General features: G+C 47.8%; 1 protein-coding gene across 1 annotated transcript in view; it reads right to left on the bottom strand.

Annotated features, from left to right (window-relative positions):
• SLC12A8 (solute carrier family 12 member 8) overlaps positions 1-19,819 on the bottom strand; it is a 145,016-nt gene that overhangs the window by 34,321 nt on the left and 90,876 nt on the right. The window contains exons 8-10 of the mRNA XM_021706352.1: positions 15,780-15,867; positions 13,297-13,384; positions 1,960-2,106 (exon numbers count right to left, since the gene is read on the bottom strand). Of these exons, the coding sequence (XP_021562027.1) occupies positions 1,960-2,106; positions 13,297-13,384; positions 15,780-15,867 (323 nt within the window). The remainder of the gene's footprint in view (positions 1-1,959; positions 2,107-13,296; positions 13,385-15,779; positions 15,868-19,819) is intronic.

Raw genomic sequence — 19,819 nt, 5'->3', positions numbered from 1 at the left:
CAGAAGGCTGAGGCGGAAGGATCGCCGGAGCCCAGCAGGTCGAGGCTGCAGTGGCCGGGCGACATGAGACTCCAACTCAAAAAAAAACCAAAAAACAAAAAACAAATGCTGTTGGGGTGGGAAAAAAGGTAGAAAGATTCATGACAGGAGCAAAAATTCTCAGTGTACACCAGCCTTTTCGGTTTTTACCTGTGCATATATTACTTAATAGAAAAAATAAAGGAAATGGAAGAAAAATAAAAGTCACATGTTACATAGAATATACTAGAGATTGTCACTGCTCCTATTCAGCCCACACTGACTGAGGATGAGAAGCAAAGGAAGGTAAAGGGAGAAATTAAGGATGATTCACAATCACATGTGCCCTAAACCAGAGGGAGGCTGGAAATTGGAAGGGGGTGTGAACGACCTTTGTGGTATCCCAACACGATAAAAATGAGCTTGCAAACCACATGACCTGGAGGTGGAATTCTCTGTGTTTACTTTTCTTTTATCATCCTCTAGGTTTTAGGATGGCCTCTTTTGATCACTCAAGCCATGACATAACCAAGCTATACTGATATATCAGCTAAGGTTTGGTTTATGATGGTTAGCAAGGATCCCAGAGGCCAGAGGTGTGGGACACCATCAAACAGCAACTCTGAGGGGAAGGTGAGCCTCTAAGGCAGAGTTAGAGTTGCAAGGACCTGCTCCCCTCCTAACCAGGATATTATTTCTTCTACACTAAGCCTGGAGGATCCCAAATTCATTTTTATTAAAATACAGGACACAAGCCAGGCTCGGTGGCTCAGCCTGTAATCCCGCACTTTGGGAGGCTGAGGTGAGTGGATTGCCTGAGCCCACGGGTTCGAGACCCGCCTGGGCAACTTGGTGAGCCCTCATCTCTACAATAAATAAAAAATCAGCCGGGCGTGGTAGCACGCGCCTATTGTTTCAGCTACTTGGAAGGCTGAGGTGGAAGGATCGCCGGAGCCCAGCAGGTCGAGGCTACGTGGCCAGGAGCGGCCACTGCACTCCAGCCTGGGGGACAGAGTGAGACTCCAACTCAAAAAAAAAAAAAACCAAAATAAAATGCAGGACACTGCATTTTTCTATTACTCAGGGTTCTAGATGCTACTATGACTGGCTAACTAGACCAGTGCTAAAGGGCTGGGTCGCTGTGACATTTCCTTTTTTTTTTGAGTTGGAGTCTCACTCTTGTTGCCCAGACTGGAGTGCAGTGGCATGCTCACGGCCACTGCAGTCTTGACCTGCTGGGCTTAGGTGATCCTTCTGCCTCAGCCTTCCAAGTCATTGGAACTACAGATGCACACCACCACTAGTTTTTGTGATTTATTGTACAGATGAGGTCTCACTAAGTTTCCCTGGCTGGTCTCGAACCCCTGGGCTCAGGCAATCCTCTCTTCTTGACCTCCCAAAGTGCTGGGATTACAGGCTGAGTCACCGCACTTGGCCAAGCTGTGACATTTTCATCTTTGGTCCCAACCTAAGCCTGCCAGAGGACAGACCTAAAGAAATGACCTTGCCAGCCAGGCTCGGTGGCTCAGCCTGTAATCCCGCGCCTTTGGGAGGCTGAGGTGAGTGGATTGCCTGGCCTGCGGGTTCGAGACCCGCCTGGGCAGCGAGACCTCATCTCTACAATAAATCAAAAAATCAGCTGGGCGTGGTAGTGCATGCCTGTAATTCCGGCTACTCGGAAGGCTGAGGCGGAAGGATCGCCGGAGCCCAGCAGGTCAAGGCTGCGGTGGCCGGTAGCGGCCACTGCACTCCAGTCTGGGTGACTGAGTGAGAATCCAACTCAAAAAAAAAAAAAAAAAAAGAAATGACCTTGTCTTTTCTTGTTTGTCCCATCCCAGAGAAATGGGCCAAAGGCTCTAATCAGAAAAACGTAAGCAACTTAAGGGCCAATAATCAGGTTAGCAACAATACGTTTCTCAATAAAAGGTGGGGGTCACTCACCCCTTGCCCAAGACAGGCAAGTGCAGGGATCACTTTCTCCTGGGCAATGCACTGCAGGATCCGGGGGGCTCCGTAAAGTCCTCCCATACAGGAGGCCAGGGATGAAATGTATAAGCCCAAAAGGAACAAGAAACCCACGAGGGATACCTATGTGAGAAAAGCAACTTATTATCCAATGCCAGACCTGCTCCTAGTTCTTTCTACTCCCCCAGCACCACCCACTTGCACCCACCTGGTCATACACTGAGTCCTGGAGATTCAGTCTCTGGGATATAGTTCCCACATCCCCAGCCTCGCCCCACTTCATTCCACGATTTCAGTTGAATTCACCATCACATCTCATAGGGACCACACAGTAAATCCTCAAATTGAGTATGTGCCAGACTCACCTACAGGGCTGATTAAAACACAGATTTCCGGGCCCCATCCTCAGAATTTCTAGTTCAGTGGGTTTGGGGCAGGGCCTAAGAATTTGGATTTCCAACAGGTACCCAGATGATGGTCTGGGGACCACACTTTGAGAGCCACTGGCCAATTGCAATACTAATTGACCTCTTGCCTCTAAGCTCTACCCTCTCTGAATTGTCCCCTAAGCCTCTGCCAGAGTGACCTCTCTAAACTCAAATCTGATCACAATGCCCCCAACTGCAAGCATATCAAAGGCTCCCCACTTCCCTGACATACAAGGCCCTTCATGGTCTGTGGCCTCGTTAGGCCCACACCCTGAACACCAAGAGTCTTTGACCAACATGATTTATTTCTCTGCCTGGTGGAACTCCTAATCGCAGACCACCACCTGGGTACCTGTCACACTCCCTAATCTACTCATTGTCTGTTAAACTCCAAAATGGCCTTAAGACTCAGTACAAGCCTCACCTTTTTCATGAAGCCCTCCCCAACACCCCTGACTACAGTGCTCTGTAGCAACTCAATGTGATGTTAGGATAGTCCCTATCACGCTGTCTCCTCCGCTAATCTGGAGGCTTCGCACAGGCATGTCTCCCATCTTGTTCGCCCTAGAATTCTTGGTGCCCAACACAGAAATATAAATGCCAAATGAATGAATGAGACCTGTGTCCTGCATGGCCCACAAGGCACCAATAGATAGAATAAGAGAAGGCGTAGCTGTTCTCCTCGGTGTCACCTTGTGAAAGGTCAGTGCTGTCTGCCAAGCAGCTGTGTCCCAAGCGGTCACTCAAGAATCCACCTCACCCTCCTGAGTCAGACCTCATCTGCACCCACAGGGAAATCTCTGTTTTCTCGGTTACATGAGGTCTTTTCTCTCCATTCCACTTAACTTTAGGCACGGTGGCCAGAACTGTGCACTCCAAGTGCCCATCTGTCTAACGATTACAGATAGGCTAGAGGTAATTTTTGGCTTTATCATTTTACACTCTTCACCTCATTTTTTACTTCTTTGCTTCAGCAATGCATCGGATCCATGTCATCAAGCCACCAGAGGCTGATTTCAAACACAAGTCTCTTCCCTGGCTCATAAATTATCACTGGAATAATCTGACTGACTGATGAATCCCACATCAGTCAGGATTCTTGATTGGAAAAATCTTTTTTTTTTTTTTTTTTAAATATACTGGCGCTGGGCACGGTGGATCATGCCTGTAATCCCAGCACTTTGGGAAGCAGAAGCAAGAGGATTACCTGACCCCAGGGATTCGAGACCAGCTTGGGCAACTTGGTGAGACCTCATCTCTACAATAAATACATAAATAAAATCAGCCGGGTGTGGTGGTATGCACCTGTAGTTCCAGCTACTTGGAAAGTTAAGGCAGAAGGATCACCTGAGCCCAGCAGGTCAAGGCTGCAGTGGCCGTGAGCGTGCCACTGCACTTCAGCCTGGGTGACAATGAGACTCTGACTCGGAAAAAAAAGAATGTATTTTTAGGGAACTGGGGGTTCACAGAATCATCAGGGGGCTAAAAGACTAGACTTGGCAGGACCCAGGCCTGGAGGCTACCCAGATTCTTCCACAGACCGGCTTGATCAGGATGCTACCTGTACCCCTGCTGTCCTGCAGAGGAAGTCTCAACATCTCCTTAACGCTGCTTCATTCATTACAGTGGGAACATGCAATGGCCTGGCCTAGGCCATGTGCCCTGCCAGGGTTGCAAAGGGACAGGCAAGAGAGGTCTGGTCCATTAGGCTTCTATAATACAAAATGGGGAACATGCACTCTCTTCTAGATTATACACAGGTAGAATAACCCTCAAATGGTCAGGGAGGCCAGGGACTTGATGGACAAGACTAAGTCCACTACAGAACCCACCTGGTCTTTAACTCAATGTGGATTACTTTTCCCTGATTGCATCATCTCACTCACATCCTCAGTCTCACCTGTCACCCAGTTAATCTTCAATGTCATGAGTTTCTTGGGTTTGTCCTGCCCCCTCCCTTCACTTACCATTTTATTATTGCAAGAAACTAATGGCACCTAGAGCTTCCCATCACTTCATGTGCTCTGATGGCATTTTGTTCTTTTCTTTTGAGGTGGAGTCTCACTCCATCGCCCAGTCTGGAATGCAGTGCCACATTCACGGTCACCCCAGCGTCAACCTGCTGAATCCCAATGATCCTTCAGTCTCAGCCTTCTAAGTAGCTGGAACTACAGGCATGCTACCATGCCCAGCTATTTTTTTTTTTTTAATTGTAGAGATGAGGTTTCACTAAGTTACCCAGGCTGTTCTGGAACCCATGGGCTCAGGCAATCCTCTCACTTCAATCTCCCAAAGTGCTGGAATTACAGGCTTGAGCCACTTATCTCACCAGCATGTGAACTCCTAACGCATAGATCTGAATCATGCACCTTTGCTGCTGTCCTGTAGTACCTAATGCAGAGTCTGGAAAACAGAGCTCAGCCTCTGAATTAGCGAAGCTTCACTACTTTACTGTGATCCATGCCCTAGGTGCCTTACAAAATTGTTAGATAAGTTGGTCCCATTATCAGTACTAGATGCATCCTGAGATGCAGTCATTCATTGATAACCTTTGTTTCTGTCTTCTCTAGCGCACGTTCCCTATGTGGACTGGTTTAAAAAGAAATTGACTCGGGCCGGGCTCGGTGGCTCAGCCTGTAATCCTGTGCTTTGGGAGGCCGAGGTGAGTGGCCTGCATGAGCCCACGGGTTCGTGACCCGCCTGGGCAACTTGGCGAGACCTCATCTCTACAATAAATCAAAAAATCAGCCGGGCGTGGTAGCGCGCGCCTATAGCTCCAGCTACTTGGAAGGCTGAGGCGGAAGGATCGCTGGAGCCCAGCAGGTCGAGGCTGCGGTGGCCGGGAGCAGCCACTGCACTCCAGTCTGGGTGACAGTGAGACTCCAACTCAAAAAAAAAAAAAAAATTTAACTTGGTAGTTCTCCACTATGGCTAAACATAAGTATCACTCCAGAAACTCCGAATTAATTAACATAGAGTAAGACACAGACGTAGTTGACGCTTATAAAGCCCTCCTGGTAGAACATGTTGTATCCATGGCATTCTCTCCAAAAAACACTTTGAGAGAGTTAGGCATGGTATTTCCTTGTAGAAATTTTACTGCTTCTTATCCAAAAGGTTATTTATATTTGGATTTTTAAAACATTTTTTCATTTAAAGCCTGTCCATCTTCTCTGAGTAGGAATGAGACTTCTCAGCCTGGCATCCTTCTCGTGTTAGACTGACCTCAGGAACTTGGTGAGTCTCTGGTATCGTGAGTACATGACACAGTGACTTCCATCTTTGGCCAGCCTTCCCACAGACACACCCTGGGATTCCTCAAGAACCCTTGGGGCTGAGGTCAGACGGGGGATTGTCCAGGTACAGCGACTTATGTCCAGCTTGTCAATTGTGTTTAGAATCTGCTTGCCACTACTTTATTCTATTCTATTCTATTTTATGAGACACTGTATCACTCTATCACCTAGGCTAGAGTGTCGTGGTGCAATCATAGCTCACTGCAGCTTCCAACTCCTGGGCTCAAGTGGTCCACCCACCTTAACCTCCCAGGTAACTGGGATGAAGGTGTGTGCCACCATGCCCGGTTAGTTATTATTATTTTTTATTTCTGAGGATTTCTGAGGAGACAAGGTCTAGCTATGTTGCCCAAGCTGGTTTCAAACTCCTGGCCTCAAATGATCCTCCTACCTCAGCCTCCCAATCCACTTGGATTACAAGCATGAGCCACCAAGCCCAGCCACTTTTTAATATAAAACTATTATTCGGTATATTTTCTGAAAAATATACAAAATTTTGGTTTCCATATCTAGGTAAATTATAAAAACTCTGTTCTATCTCTCTCCTGCCTAAATCCACTTTCTATTTATCGTCCATCTAACCATTCAAGAAATATTTACTGAGGACAGGTTATAATCCTGGCATGCCCTGGCCAGGCACAGGGTGGGATATTATAGTTACAACAGTCAGCCATGAAGCTTTGCTCCGAGTCTTCATAGAACTTGATCATTTTCTCTATTCATAGTGGACTGAAAACTTGCTCAGTGTGCCAGTGGAAGTGGAAATAAAAATCATTTGAGCAGATATGTGTGTCAATAGCTTTTTTTTTTGAGTTGGAGTCTCACTCTGTCACCCAGACTGGAGTGCAGTGGCCGCTCCCGGCCTCCGCAGCCTCGACCTGCTGGGCTCCGGCGATCCTTCCACCTCAGCCTTTCAAGTAACTGGAACTACAGGTGCGCGCTACCACGCCCGGCTAATTTTTGATTTCTTATAGAAACAAGGTCTCACCAAGTTAGCCGAGTTGGTCTCAAACCCACTTGCCTCGGCCTCCCAAAATGCTGGGATTACAGGCTGAGCCACCGAGCCTGTACTAATAGTTCTTAAAAAAAAAAAAAGAAAAGACGCCCTTTTGTCATACACCTGTTTGAGCCAGCCCAAAAAGTTCTCTCTTTCCAAAATACCATATGGGGTGTGAACTATCCTCATTTTTTTTTTTTCAGTAACCACTGATGGAAAGAATTAATTCCATCTCTCTGCTCTTAGTAGTTTATTCCAGGCCCCAATTTGAGCTTCAGTGATCGAAGGACTCAATTTGCTGGATGCTCTCTTCTCTTAAAGGATGGAATTTAGTCATCTCCAAGGGGCTTGCTACCTCATCTAATTCTGGGGGCCCTTGATGTTACGGAGGAGTACAACCTGAAGCCCTCCCCCCTTTTTTTTGAGTTGGAGTCTCACTCAGTCGCTCAGACTGGAGTGCAGTGGCCGCTCCCGGCCACCGCAGCCTCGACCTGCTGGGCTCCAGCGATCCTTCCACCTCAGCCTTCCAAGTAGCTGGAACTACAGGCATGTGCTACCACGCCTGGCTAATTTTTTTGATTTATTGTAGAGATGAGGTCTCGCCAAGTTGCCCAGGCGGGTCTCGAACCCGCGGCTCAGGCAATTCACTCCGCCTCCCAAAGCACGGGATTACAGGCTGAGCCACCGAGCCCGGCTTCATCCTGAAGCCCTTATAACCTCAAATTGCGTTAACAAGGCAATGTCCCTTGATTTTCTCCCATATCGTATTTCCACAGAGACATGAGTTTTCTAATACTCTCCACATTCCACAAGTTGATGGACATCTCAATTTTCAGTCAAGTTTTACCTCTCACTTGATAGCCATTTTCCAGAAAGAGACCAAGTCTACTTCCCTTCCTAAGAGGCAGCGTTGTGTCTATGATGGAGAGCAGAGGAAGTCAGGCTGGCCTGCTCACAGGTGCTGAGTGGCCAGTGAGGCTCACTCAGCCAAGAATGATGTTACATCCCCATCTTCCATACAGTTTGTGTCAGGGACTATCAAGATGCCTCTTTGCCGGGCTTGGTGGCTCAGCCTGTAATCCCGTGCCTTGGGAGGCTGAGGTGAGTGGATTGCCTGAGCCCGCAGGTTCGAGACCTGCCTGGGCAACTTGGTGAGACCTCATCTCTACAATAAATCAAAAATTAGCTGGGCATGGTAGTGCACGCCTGTAGTTTTGGCTACTTGGAAGGCTGAGGTGGAAGGATCGCCGGAGCCCAGCAGGTCGAGGCTGCGGTGGGCGGGAGCGGCCATTGCACTCCAGTCTGGGCAACGGAGTGAGACTCCAACTCAAAAAAAAAAAAAAAAAAGATCCTCTCTTTTATTGTTGTTTTTTTAGAGACAAGGTCTCACTCTGCTGCGTGGGCTGCAAATCAGTGGTGTAATCCTAGCTCACTACCATAGCTTTGAACCCCTGGGCTCAAATCATCCTCCTGCCTCAGCCTCCCAAAGCACTGGAATTGCAGATTTGAGCCACTGGACCCAGCCTCAAGATTCCTCCTGAATATGTGAAACCATGACTATTAAATCCAGAAATGATTCAAGCTTACTTATGGTTTTTTTTTTTTCTTCAAATAAACACATCTTTATTGCCAGAACTTAATGGACAGTGTACACCTGTGTAATGGTTGCTATGCAAATAACTGTTTAGGACTCATTCTGAAGTCTCCAGAAACGAGGTCTTCCATTTAACAAACAAACAAGAACATGTACTGCTTTAGACCAGAATTGTTTTGAACACTGTAACATGGTTTAGGGTAGCGAATGTTGGGCTTGTATCTAGAATTTTGATTCGAGTTCTTTCTTCAGAGTTACAGGGAGTCAAGAAACATTTGATTACGTGCCAACTCTTGCCACTGAGTCACCCACAGAATGTTTTCTTGCATCATAGTTCATGATTTTTAAAGTTCCTTTTGTGCACCACCAGAAAAACCTTGCTCATTCCTCTTCAACTTGTGGAAACCCTGTTCAAAATCTTCACATAAGGCATTAAGTGGTTGCTGTTTCTCCTTCACCACAGTTAGGACATGTAGCAAATTCTTCAGTTCACATTGAATCACATCAAGTCTTGCAGCAAAGCCTGAATCTTCTCAGCATCTTTGTAAAAAAGCTGCATCCTTTCCTCCTGTCATGGATCCAGAGTTTGTTCAGTGTTGTCCTCAGTGGCCTCCATGGACGCATCTTGAGCGTTCATTTTGTCTGAGACGCCTGGACTGCCGGTTTTTTTTTTAAAGCAGGTTTTATTGAGAGGCAGAAGAGTGTTGCCCGAGCTTACTTATTTTTAACAAAGCTATGTTTGGGGTATTCTTCCTTCTTAGTTTGCTCTTATTTCACTAGTTAGCAAGCCCCAGGGCTCGTAAGGTATTTGGTCTTTTTGATCCATAATAAATATCTGTTTCCTGGACTGTACAAATGCTTATTTTGAAACATGTATTTCATCTATTTAATCTCATCCTTTTTTTTTTTTTATTTTTTTGAGTTGGAGTCTCACCCTGTCGCCCAGGCTGGAGTGCAGCGGCACACTCCCGGCCACCACAGCCTTGACGTGCTGGGCTCCGGAGATCCTTCCGCCTCAGCCTTCCAAGTTGCCGTAACTACAGGTGAGCGCTCTCACGCCCAGCTAATTTTTTTATTTATTGTAGAGATGAGGTCTCACCATGTTGCCCAGGCTGGTCTTGAACCCGTGGGCTCAGGCAATCCTCTCGCCTCAGCCTCCCAAAGTGCTGGGACTATAGGCTTGAGCCACCGCGCCCCACCTCTCATCCTTACTAATACTGTTCTTTTCACAATTCCTTTCTTCATAGCTGAACAATATTGGGATTGACCATTTTGGCTTTTCCTATTCAATTAAACATGGTGGTTTGGGGGTGGGAAAATGTTCCTAAAATAAATGTCTCCATCTATAAGGGTATCCCCATAGGGAGTGTGGAGAGGAATTAAAATTTAACTAGCACCTACTATGTGTCAGATACTATGCTTTCATGGGTTATCTTAGAGTCGTCACAACATACAAGATCTTTAGGCCAGGCTTGGTGGCTCAGCCTGTAATCCCAGCACTTTGGGAGGCTGAAGCGAGTGTATTGCTTGAGCCCGCGGGTTCGAGACCCATCCGGGCAACTTGGCAAGACTTCGTCTCTACAATAAATCAAAAATTAGCCAGGCGTGGTAGTGCGTGCCTGTAGTTCCGGCTACTTGGAAGGCTGAGGCGGAAGGATTGTCGGAGCCCAGCAGGGCGAGGCTGTGGTGTCCGGGAGCGGCCACTGCACTCCAGTCTGGGCGACAGAGTGAGACTCCAACTCAAAAAGAAAAAAAAAAAAAAAAACAAAGATCTTTAAGAAAGCATAACATTATACCTGAGAGTGAGAAAAACATACCTCTGGGGTGGGGATAAAAAGCAAAATGACGCTTCTTAGAGAAACTGTGGGTTGAGAAGCCAAATAATTAGAAATAGATCAGAGGAGCTGCAGGAAACCCAGAAAGAAACAGATTAACTGACCAGCTGCAGATCAGTAGAAAGGAATGCAGGGCAGCCTGCAGCCAGTGGAGATCACTGTTCTGGCAGAGAAAGAGCGAGAAGGGCGTTGAGGAGTTTTGTGCAAGGAGCGCCAAGGGGAGCATGTGGGAGACCCGCCTGTCTCAATATCCTGAGGTGATAGGAGGGGCACAGACATAGAGGAGGCCTTGCTTCTATAAGGCCCAGAGAAAGCTCAGACAGCCTGGCTCAGAACGGAGGCTACAGCTAAGACATCAAATGGAGATGGATGGATGATTAAAATCACATGGGGAAAAGGGGCAAGGTTGTGTCATGTGACCAAGTCAGAGACTCCACACCTCACCTGCACCTCCCAACCTCCGGGTAGTCAGCAAGAACATCTTACTGCCCCAGCATATGACCTGATACTGCAGCAGTCAGTCCCAGGGAGGAACACCAGCGAGCAGGAAAGCAGCAAAGCTCTGATGGAAAAATCCTACGCGGTCCCCTTTGGGGAGGTGGATGGTGGGAACCAGAACACCAAGGTGCTGCGGCTGCTTTGGAGTGGTCACGGTTGGTTCCATCGCTGTCCACTGACTTGCTGCACCAGCCCCTGTTTGTCACTGAGAACCAAAGAGCTGTAGCTTTTTTCTTCAAAGGTTTTACACTCGCCTGTTCTATGAAACAGTCTCTTGCCCTCTCTGAAAACTCACTCTCCACCTCTCATCCCAGTACATGCAGGATGACAGTCCCACAGACTATTGCCAGGCCTTGTGTGGCTGGGGTCCCTGACTGGCTACGTGACTGCCTGCTCACTGTCTGCGACAGGTGGAATTCCACAGAAGGCTGCCCTCTATTCCTGTGTCTATTAGCAGGTGTGGCATTTCCACCCACAAAGGCTCCACTGTGCTGTCTCTGGAGATGTGTTTATCCTGTTGCCGCCTGTGGCCTTCCTTGGATACAGGGCCATCTGCCCTCCCACACACCCATTCCAAGCTTTCCCCGCAAAGCAGGGGAAGGAGAGAAGAGAGGTGCTCCAGCCCAGTGGATCAACTGCCTCATTCCATCCAGATCAGGGTCTCTAACAGTTGAAAGGATCTGTGTGAAGGAATCCACTAGAAAGGAGTCAGCCTTAGAAATTTTAGAAGCAGAGCTAGGCAGCCACAGGCAGGCTGGAGACAGCAGCAAGCAGTTCCCCTGGTCAGACCATCCTTCCTTTGGCAGCTCCCTAAGGTCTTCAGTTCCTCTAATGCAGCCAAGCTTTTCATTCCACATTTAGAGAAAAGGCCCCGGGGAGATGAAACTCTAGCCGGAAGTGTGTGTGTAGATATACATGAGAGGCCAGGCTCAGTGGCTCAGCCTATAATCCCAGACTTTGGAAGGCTGAGGCGAGTGCATAGCCTGAGCCCACTGGTTTGAGACGAGCCCAGACAACTTGGCAAGACCTCGTTCTCTACAATAAATCAAAAATTAGCCGGGCGTGGTAGCATGTGCCTGTAGTTCCAGTTACTTGAAAGGCTGAGGCGGAAGGATTGCCAGAGTCCAGCAGGTCAACGCTGGGATGGCCGTGAGTGTGCCACTGCACTCCAGCCTGGGCGATGGAGTGAGACTCAAACTCAAACTCAGAAAAAAAGATATACATGAGGGATATATAGATTCCTTCTCTGAAAGCAAACTTGGAGGGGGGGGGGTCAGAGACTCTGGATATTGGAAGGTGGGTAGCAGTTCTCTGTCTAACCTGTACCACTTTTTAAAACCTGCTTTCATACTAAGGTCAAGACCCCAGCAAACAAATACCTTTACATGGGCATCTACATGCCTTGAAAGAAAACTGTTCTTGTGTGAAAACCAAGCACAGACCTATCTCTTAAAAGTAAATTCAGAGTTTCTTGTACCAGGTTGCCCCAGGCACAGGCCTGCCATGAAGATAAGCAATGCTGCCTTGCAAAGCCTCATGCCAAGAGAAAACGGTACTCTCTCCTAAAACATAAGCAGCAATACTCAGGAGTTAATGGTAAGAAAAGCTCCCCAACCAGACACATTTCTCTGAAAAATGATGTGAATCTCAAGGTCCACCTTTTTTCTCCAGGAATGAAAGGGAAGGCAGGACTTTTTGGGGATTTCCAGAAAAATGTCTGGAAATCTTATTTATGTGTGTTCTAGTGAGGCCAAATAAATGTCCTTGATGTCACATGACCTCCAACCCCCTAATGGAGGCCGTGGAACGTGAGGAATTCGCTAATCTCCTGGCAGGGTGCAGGCTCTGGAAACAAAGACATTGCAGGGCAAATCAACCCAGAGTACCTGAGTGTCTGGGGAAACTAGAGGGGTCAGGGTCCTCAGGTACAAGGCGCTGGTGTGGGGCGTCCTCCCTCTGCCTCAGCCTCCCTGCCTCCTTCTGTCCATCAGCCTCCTCCTCCTTGCTTTTTCTGAGCTTTCTGTTTGTGGTAAAAGGTGAAGCTTCTGGTAAAAATGAAGGACTTGATTAACTGGAAGTCTGGTTGGCCAGATGCTTCTGTTTCTGTCCTGATTTTCAACATAAAGAGAGGTAGGTCCCTATTTTTTTTTTGAATTGGAGTCTCACTCTGTTGCCCAGACTGGAGGCTCCCAGCCACTGCAGCCTCAACCCACTGGGCTCCAGCGATCCTTCCACCTCAGCCTTCCAAGTAGCCGGAACTACAGGCACGTGTTACCACGCCCGGCTAATTTTTTTGTTTTATTGTAGAGATGAAGTCTCGCCTGCTCAGGCGGGTCTCGAACCCGCGGGCTCAGGCAGTCCACTCACCTCAGCCTCCCACAGGCGTGGGATTAGAGCCTGAGCCACTGAGCCCGGCTAGGTAGGTCCCTATTATCAGTCACCTGCATTCATGTGCCCCTTTGAGTATTGTTACCTGTTTCTAGGAATCCCTAATCAGAACCTGTACCTTTCCATCAGTTCTGGCCCCTCCCCTCAACCTTCAGTCCTGGGCTTAAGACGATATGGATTCCCAGGCATGACTACAAAGGGAGCGGGGTGGCCATTTGTTGATGGGAACAAACAAATGATCCCTGCAGACTGAGCTCTCTGGGCACGGAGGACTCACCTTTTCGGCTATCAGGAAGTTGTAGCGAAGGGCCTCTCGAGTGCAGATGGCGCCAAGCAGGAAGACGAAGACGACGTACAGAAACCACCTGCAAAACCCAAAACAGCAGAGCTGCCCCCTGACCTCGCGAAGCCCCTTCCTGACCCCGCCCTACTCAACATTTGGTCTCCTGTGGGAATCTGCTGCAGAATCAGAGAGCACTTTTTGTACTATTTCTCCTCTCACATATTTGTTGTTTTTTTTTTTAGTTGGAGTCTCACTCAGTCGCCCAGACTGGAGTACAGCGGCACACTCCTGGCCACCACAGGCGTGCGCTACCATGCCTGGCTAATATTTGATTTATTATAGAGATGAGGTCTCGCCAAGTTGCCCAGGCGGGTCTCGAACCCGCGGGCTCAGGCAATCCACTCACTTCAGCCTCCCAAGGCGCGGGATTACAGGCTGAACCACTGAGCCCGGCCGCATATTTCTTAAAAAATGAAAAAGTATCATCGTTTTGTCTCTTTCTCATATTAAAGGAGAAAAAACGCAAAGGGTGTGGGGTGTGGGGACGTTCAGGCCAGGATTTGCCCTGCAATGTCCATACCCCATCCTTCCCCGGCAAAAGAACCTGTTGATGATTCTTTCGGGCCTATAAGTCCGGCTGGTCTTTGGATCACAGATCATAGAGAAAGAAGACAAGGCCAAGAGACAGAGCAGTGGCCTGCCTCTGCCCTCAAGACGTCCTGTAACCATGAACTAGTCTCAGGATTCCCACATTCTCCTCATTCCCATCTGGGCAGTGAGAGGATGGGCCAAGAGTTCCTCCCAGGATCTCCCAGCAGGGACCAGAAACCAGACAGGATATGAGAACCCTCTTTTCTTTCTTTCCTTCCCAATACTCAACTCTGTCTCTGTTGTCTTCATTTTCTTCCCAATGCTATTGTCCTATATTGCACAAAACAGCCTGGTGTCCACTGCCTGGCTGGTAGCCACCATGCCCCTGCAATAAGCTAAAAGCTAATTCAGTGTTTGTGAAACACATCTATTAGTATTTGCAAAATATCATGGTTAGAATAATACCAGTCCTGGCCGGGATCAGTGGCTCAGCCTGTAATCCCAGCACTTTGGGATGCCGACGTGAGTGGACCGCCTGAACCTGCGGGTTCGAGACCAGCCTGGGGAACTTGGCGAGACCTCCTCTCTACAATAAAATAAAAATAGCCAGGCGTGGTAGCACGCATCTGTAGTTCTGGCTACTTGGAAGGCTGAGGCGGAAGAATTGCTGGAGCCCAGGTTAACACTGGGGTGACTGTGAGTGTGTGTGCCACTGCACCCCAGCCTGGGTGAAGGAGTGAGACTTCAACTCAAAAAAAAAAAAAAAAGAAAGAAAAGAAAAGGAATAATACCAGTCCTTTTAACCTCTCAAATAATTATCATGTCTCTGATTTCGTCAACTCTTCACACCTACCCAATGAAGGGCAGAGAAACGTCTTCCCACAGAACAGAGAAAAACACAAGATTCTAAAAGGGCAGAAACAGGCCGGGCTCGGTGGCTCAGCCTGTAATCCCAGTATCTTGGGAGGCCGAGGCGAGTGGATTACCTGAGCCCGCGGGTTCGAGACCTGCCTGGGCAACTTGGCGAAACCTCATCTCTACAATGAATCCAAAATTAGCCGGGCGTGGTAGCGCGCGCCTGTAGTTCCAGCTACTTGGAAGGCTGAGGCGGAAGGATCGCCAGAGCCCAGCAGGTCGAGGCTGCGGTGGCCGGGAGCGGCCACGGCCCTACAGTCTGGGCAACAGAGTGAGACTCCAACTCAAATAAATAAATAAATAAATAAAAGGGCAGAAACAGACCCAAGGCTGCTCAACTGCTAGTGTGGGTGGCACAGTGTGAGGCCTGACAGCCTAGGGAGGTAGTGGGGAGGCTGGAGGAAGAAGGAGAGCTGGACTCGGAGCCTCTACTCTGTGCCTTCTACTCTCTCCTCCACAGTCTGTGATGCACACATTATCCCCATTTTATTGAAAAGGAAATGGAGGCTCAGGGATTCACATACACTGCCCAACGTCACCAGTCAATCAGCAGCAGAGCTGGGATGCAAACCCTAATCTGTCTGATTGCAAAACGTCATCTTTATGCTCTCCCAAAGGACCCTGGAAACGTAATGGCTAAAAAAATTCCCGAGTTCAAAATGGGGGTGAGGGGAGAGAAAGGGGCGGGACGCTGAGGGAAAAAGGAAAGAAAGAATTTGATCTGCGACCCGTGTTCTGCGTTCATGACACTCGTCCTCGGCAGCATTCCCAGGCAGGGCACAGGAAAGGGCAATGTCTGAACCCACCAGACATGAATTTTCCAGCCCACTGAGTGTTAAAGGGAGGATCGGAATATGAAATAGGTTGGTCACAGTCGGGGCACTTTCAGAACAAAAGGGGCAATCCCCTCTCTGCCTGGGTTTTTTTCTACCATTCTCCAGCTTGTACCAATTGCCATAAGGGGAACTTACGAGATGCCAACAGCTGCTAGGGAGCCCAGGGGGATGCTGGCAGCAGGCTCCCTGAGGTCGCCCCCCATGTTGAAGCCGGCCATGACTCCTGAAAGACACCCGGACAGAGGTGGGGTGATGCAGCACACCTCACAAATCACCTTCCCCAGGGCTGCCCCTCTGCCTCCTCCAGACCCTCCCTTGGAAACTGTCCCACATCAAGTACTCTCATCGGTGGCTCTATACACAGGCTGCTTTGCAGTCTCCCCTGGCAACTGGGAGGCATCCCTGGGGCTGTGAAAGAGACCTTTGTGGGCTGGGTGATGCTCAGGAGGAAAGCCCTTCCAGCTCCAAAAGCGTCTTACTGCCTAGTGTGAAGTAACCAGGGCGAGGAAGGCGTCTTGCAAGCCACATAAAGGTCCTGATGCTGCCTGCTGAGCTCTGCCTTTCCAGCAGGGACAATGTCCTGCAGAGGCTCAGCACTAGCAAAGGCCTGGCAGCCTTCTGATTGGCAGATTTCCTTGCCTCTGCTGCCCACTGATTCCTCTGAGGTTTCAGGAGTTACCCTCAAAGCTCCTGAACCACTAAAGGGCTCTAAATAAAGTCCAAAAGACAATCCAGATGCTACCAGCATTGGGTCACCAGCACCTTTTCATCACCACCTCTACTGCTGAAGAACACCAGTGAAAATGGATCAATCCATGATGGTGAAGGGACCAACAGCACAGTGCTAGGAGATGAGCAGAGGAACGTTGCTTCTTCCCATACACACAGACATACAAAAAACAACAAGACAATGTGTTCTGAGTGTCGAAGGAGGGGTTCAGCCCACACGTGCTCTAACAACTCAGGATAGCCGGGTTCGGTGGCTTAGCCTGTAATCCCTTGCTTGGGGAGGCTGAGGTGAGTGGATTGCCTGAGCCCGTGGGTTCGAGACCCGCCTGGGCAACTTGGCGAGACCTCATCTCTACAATAATAAAAAATTAGCCAGGCGTGGTAGCACGCGCCTGTGGTTCCAGCTACTTGGAAGGCTGAGGCCGAGGGATCGCCTGAGCCCAGCAGGTCGCGGCTGCAGTGTCCGGGAGCGGCCATTGCACTCCAGTCTGGGCGAGGAAGTGAGACTCCAACTCAAAAAAAAAAAAAAAAAAATCAGGATGATGGGTTGCCCTGGCCAGGAGAGCTTCACAGCAGGGGTGCATCCCCATGTGACCTTGACTGAGGGATTTGCATAGGCTTATGGACAGGAATGGACAGGTATGGGTCTCACACCATGATTTAGGAACAGTTTCGACCTGACAGGGCCTGTGTTAAGTGCTTTACATGCATTTTTAATTTTAATTCTCATAACAACCACAGTAGAAAAGTAGAATTATTTCTCCATTTTTTAGAAAAGCATTCCAAGAGGTTAATTAAAACAGCTTAAGTTCACACACTTAATAAGTGGCAAAGCTCGAATTCAACCCTGGTCTGACTCCAAAAATGATGTTTTTAATGTCTCTGCTACAAAGCTTCAGGGACTCAAGTGAAGTGGAGCAAAGTGAAAGTTTGGGGCCAGAAAGTGAAAGCAGGACTACGTCAAGGAGAACCACAGATGTTGGCCCAAGAATGAGGTCACATATCCTTCACCCCCACAATGCCACTGCTAGGATTTCACACAAAGTAAATAGTCAAGGGTAGGAGTAAAGAATTAGGCTCAAATGTTTACAAAAGCTTGTTGATAGTAGTGAAAATGAGAAACAACCCAATGTCTAAAAGTAGCAGTTTGGTTAAATAAGAGCACATATATTTCTCAATAAATGCCAGATCTTGGAATATTGTTAGGAATATGCTGTGACATGAAGAGATATTTTAAAGTTATTGTTTAGTTTTAAGAGGCATATTAGAAAAGAGAACAAGCCGGGCTCGGTGGCTCAGCCTGTAATCCCGCGCCTTTGGGAGGCTGAGGTGAGTGGATTGCCTGAGCCCGTGGGTTTGAGACCCGCCTGGGCAACTTGGCGAGACCTCATCTCTACAATAAATCAAAAAAACTAGCCGGGCGTGGTAGTGCATGCCTGTAATTCCGGCTACTTGGAAGGTTGAGGAGGAAGGATCACCGGAGCCCAGCAGGGCGAGGCTGCGGTGGCCGGGAGCGGCCACTGCACTCCAGGCTGGGCGACAGAGTGAGACTACAACTCAAAAAAAAAAAGAAAGCAGAACATATGGTATCCCATTGTTGTAAAAAAAGAGCTAGATAGATGCATAGGAAAAGGAACTAGAGTATGCTTTAAAGCATTATCAATGTTATTTCTGGGTGATGGAAGAACAGATCATATATTTTATTTGATTGTTTATATTTTATCAGTTTTCTACAGTGTTCATTTTGAAATGTGGAAAACTAATTTTTTTTTTTGAGTTGGAGTCTCACTCTGTCACCCAGACTGGAGTGCAATGGCCGCTCAAGGCCACCGCAGCCTCCACCTACTGGGCTCCGGCGATCCTTTCGCCTCAGCCTTCCAAGTAGCTGAAACTACAGTCGCGTGCTACCACGCCCGGCTAATTTTTATTTTATTTTGTTGTAGAGATGAGGTCTCACCAAGTAGCCCAGGCAGGTCTTGAACCCGTGGGCTCAGGCAATCCACTCACTTCAGCCTCCCAAAGTGCTGGGATTACAGGCTGAGCCACTGAGCCCAGCTGGAAAACTAATTTTTAAAGGATTATTTGTTTAAGATGGCATGTTAGGCACATTTAATTCTTGTTCCCTTCCTCCCCAAGATCCTATTCAAGGGATAGTATAGGGGAAAAGTGAATAAATATCTACAAGCAAAGAAAATTTTGAAGGAAGACCCTAAGAAGATGAAAGGTTTCCACAAATGCCTGGAAAGTAGAAAATGGAGAAAATGATACAGAGTGAAAGAGAAGAAAATAAAGCATTGAAATGCTTCTCTTTGACATGCTGAATGCACTGCCTGAGAAAGATGAGGGTGGCTAGTGTGGATGTTTGCACCCCAAATGAAGTCCTGCTCACAAATTGGCTGTACTCACAAACTCTTTTCATCAAGGAGGGGCCCCAGCAGAGAGACAGGCCTAAACACTACAGCAGGGGAAATCAATGCCATCAACCAGGGGTCACCAGATGTGCGTGAAAACCAGCAACAAATAAACAAATACATACATAAGTAGAAATGAAACAACCCAGGCTGGGCTCAGTGGCTCAGCCTGTAATCCTGCGCCTTAGGAGGCTGAGGTGAGTGGACTGCCTGAGCCCGCGGGTTCGAGACCTGCCTGGGCAACTTGGCGAGACCTCATTTCTACAATAATTCAAAAAATTAGCCAGGCATGGTAGCGCGCGCCTGTAGTTCCAACTACTTGGAAGGCTGAAGCGGAAGGATCACCGGAGCCCAGTAGGTCGAGGTTGCGGTGGCTGGGAGCATGCCACTGCACTTGAGTCTGGGTGACAGAGTGAGACTCCAACTCAAAAAAAAAAAAAAAAAAAAAGAATCACAGTGAAGGAAATTAAATTCTGGTCCACTGCTTTGCTCTTCAGTGAGTCAACAGCTGCACAGTCATAATAGTATACATACTTTTCAAAAAAACTTCTAATATTGACCTACAGGCAAAGCACAGAGGAAGACACTAAAATCAGTGATGACAACTCAGGAATGGAGTGAAGTCCCAGAGTAACAGCTGTAAAGCAGAGAAATCACAAGGAATTAAAGCAGAAAAATGAAAGTTATTATAATTATAGTTACAAAACAGAACACAAAATAATCTATTTTGACAATGCAAATGCAAGGCTATAGCTAACTGATCTTAGGAAGTGAAAACAGGAAAGAGAAGGAATAGAAGAGAAAAAGTACTAATATTTTCATCATAGTAATGTGGAAAAGAAAAATATAAGTCTCATGATCTTTGGTCTTGAATGTTACAAGCTTCAATTTGTAAATTGTTAAAAAAAAATTGCAATGTGATTCAAGCCTTGCCTTCTGAACTACCCATTAAGTTTGTTAGGTAGATAAGGAGAAGACTAACAACTATTTACATACCAGCTGCAATAATTTTTTTTTTTTTTTTTTTTTTTTGAG

This window comes from Carlito syrichta, unplaced genomic scaffold (genome assembly GCF_000164805.1).
Source record: "Carlito syrichta isolate Samal-C Ts95f unplaced genomic scaffold, Tarsius_syrichta-2.0.1 Scaffold315477, whole genome shotgun sequence".
Classification (NCBI taxonomy): domain Eukaryota; kingdom Metazoa; phylum Chordata; class Mammalia; order Primates; family Tarsiidae; genus Carlito; species Carlito syrichta.
Note: the sequence above shows the minus strand (reverse complement) of the source record. Positions and strands in the feature narration are given on the sequence as shown.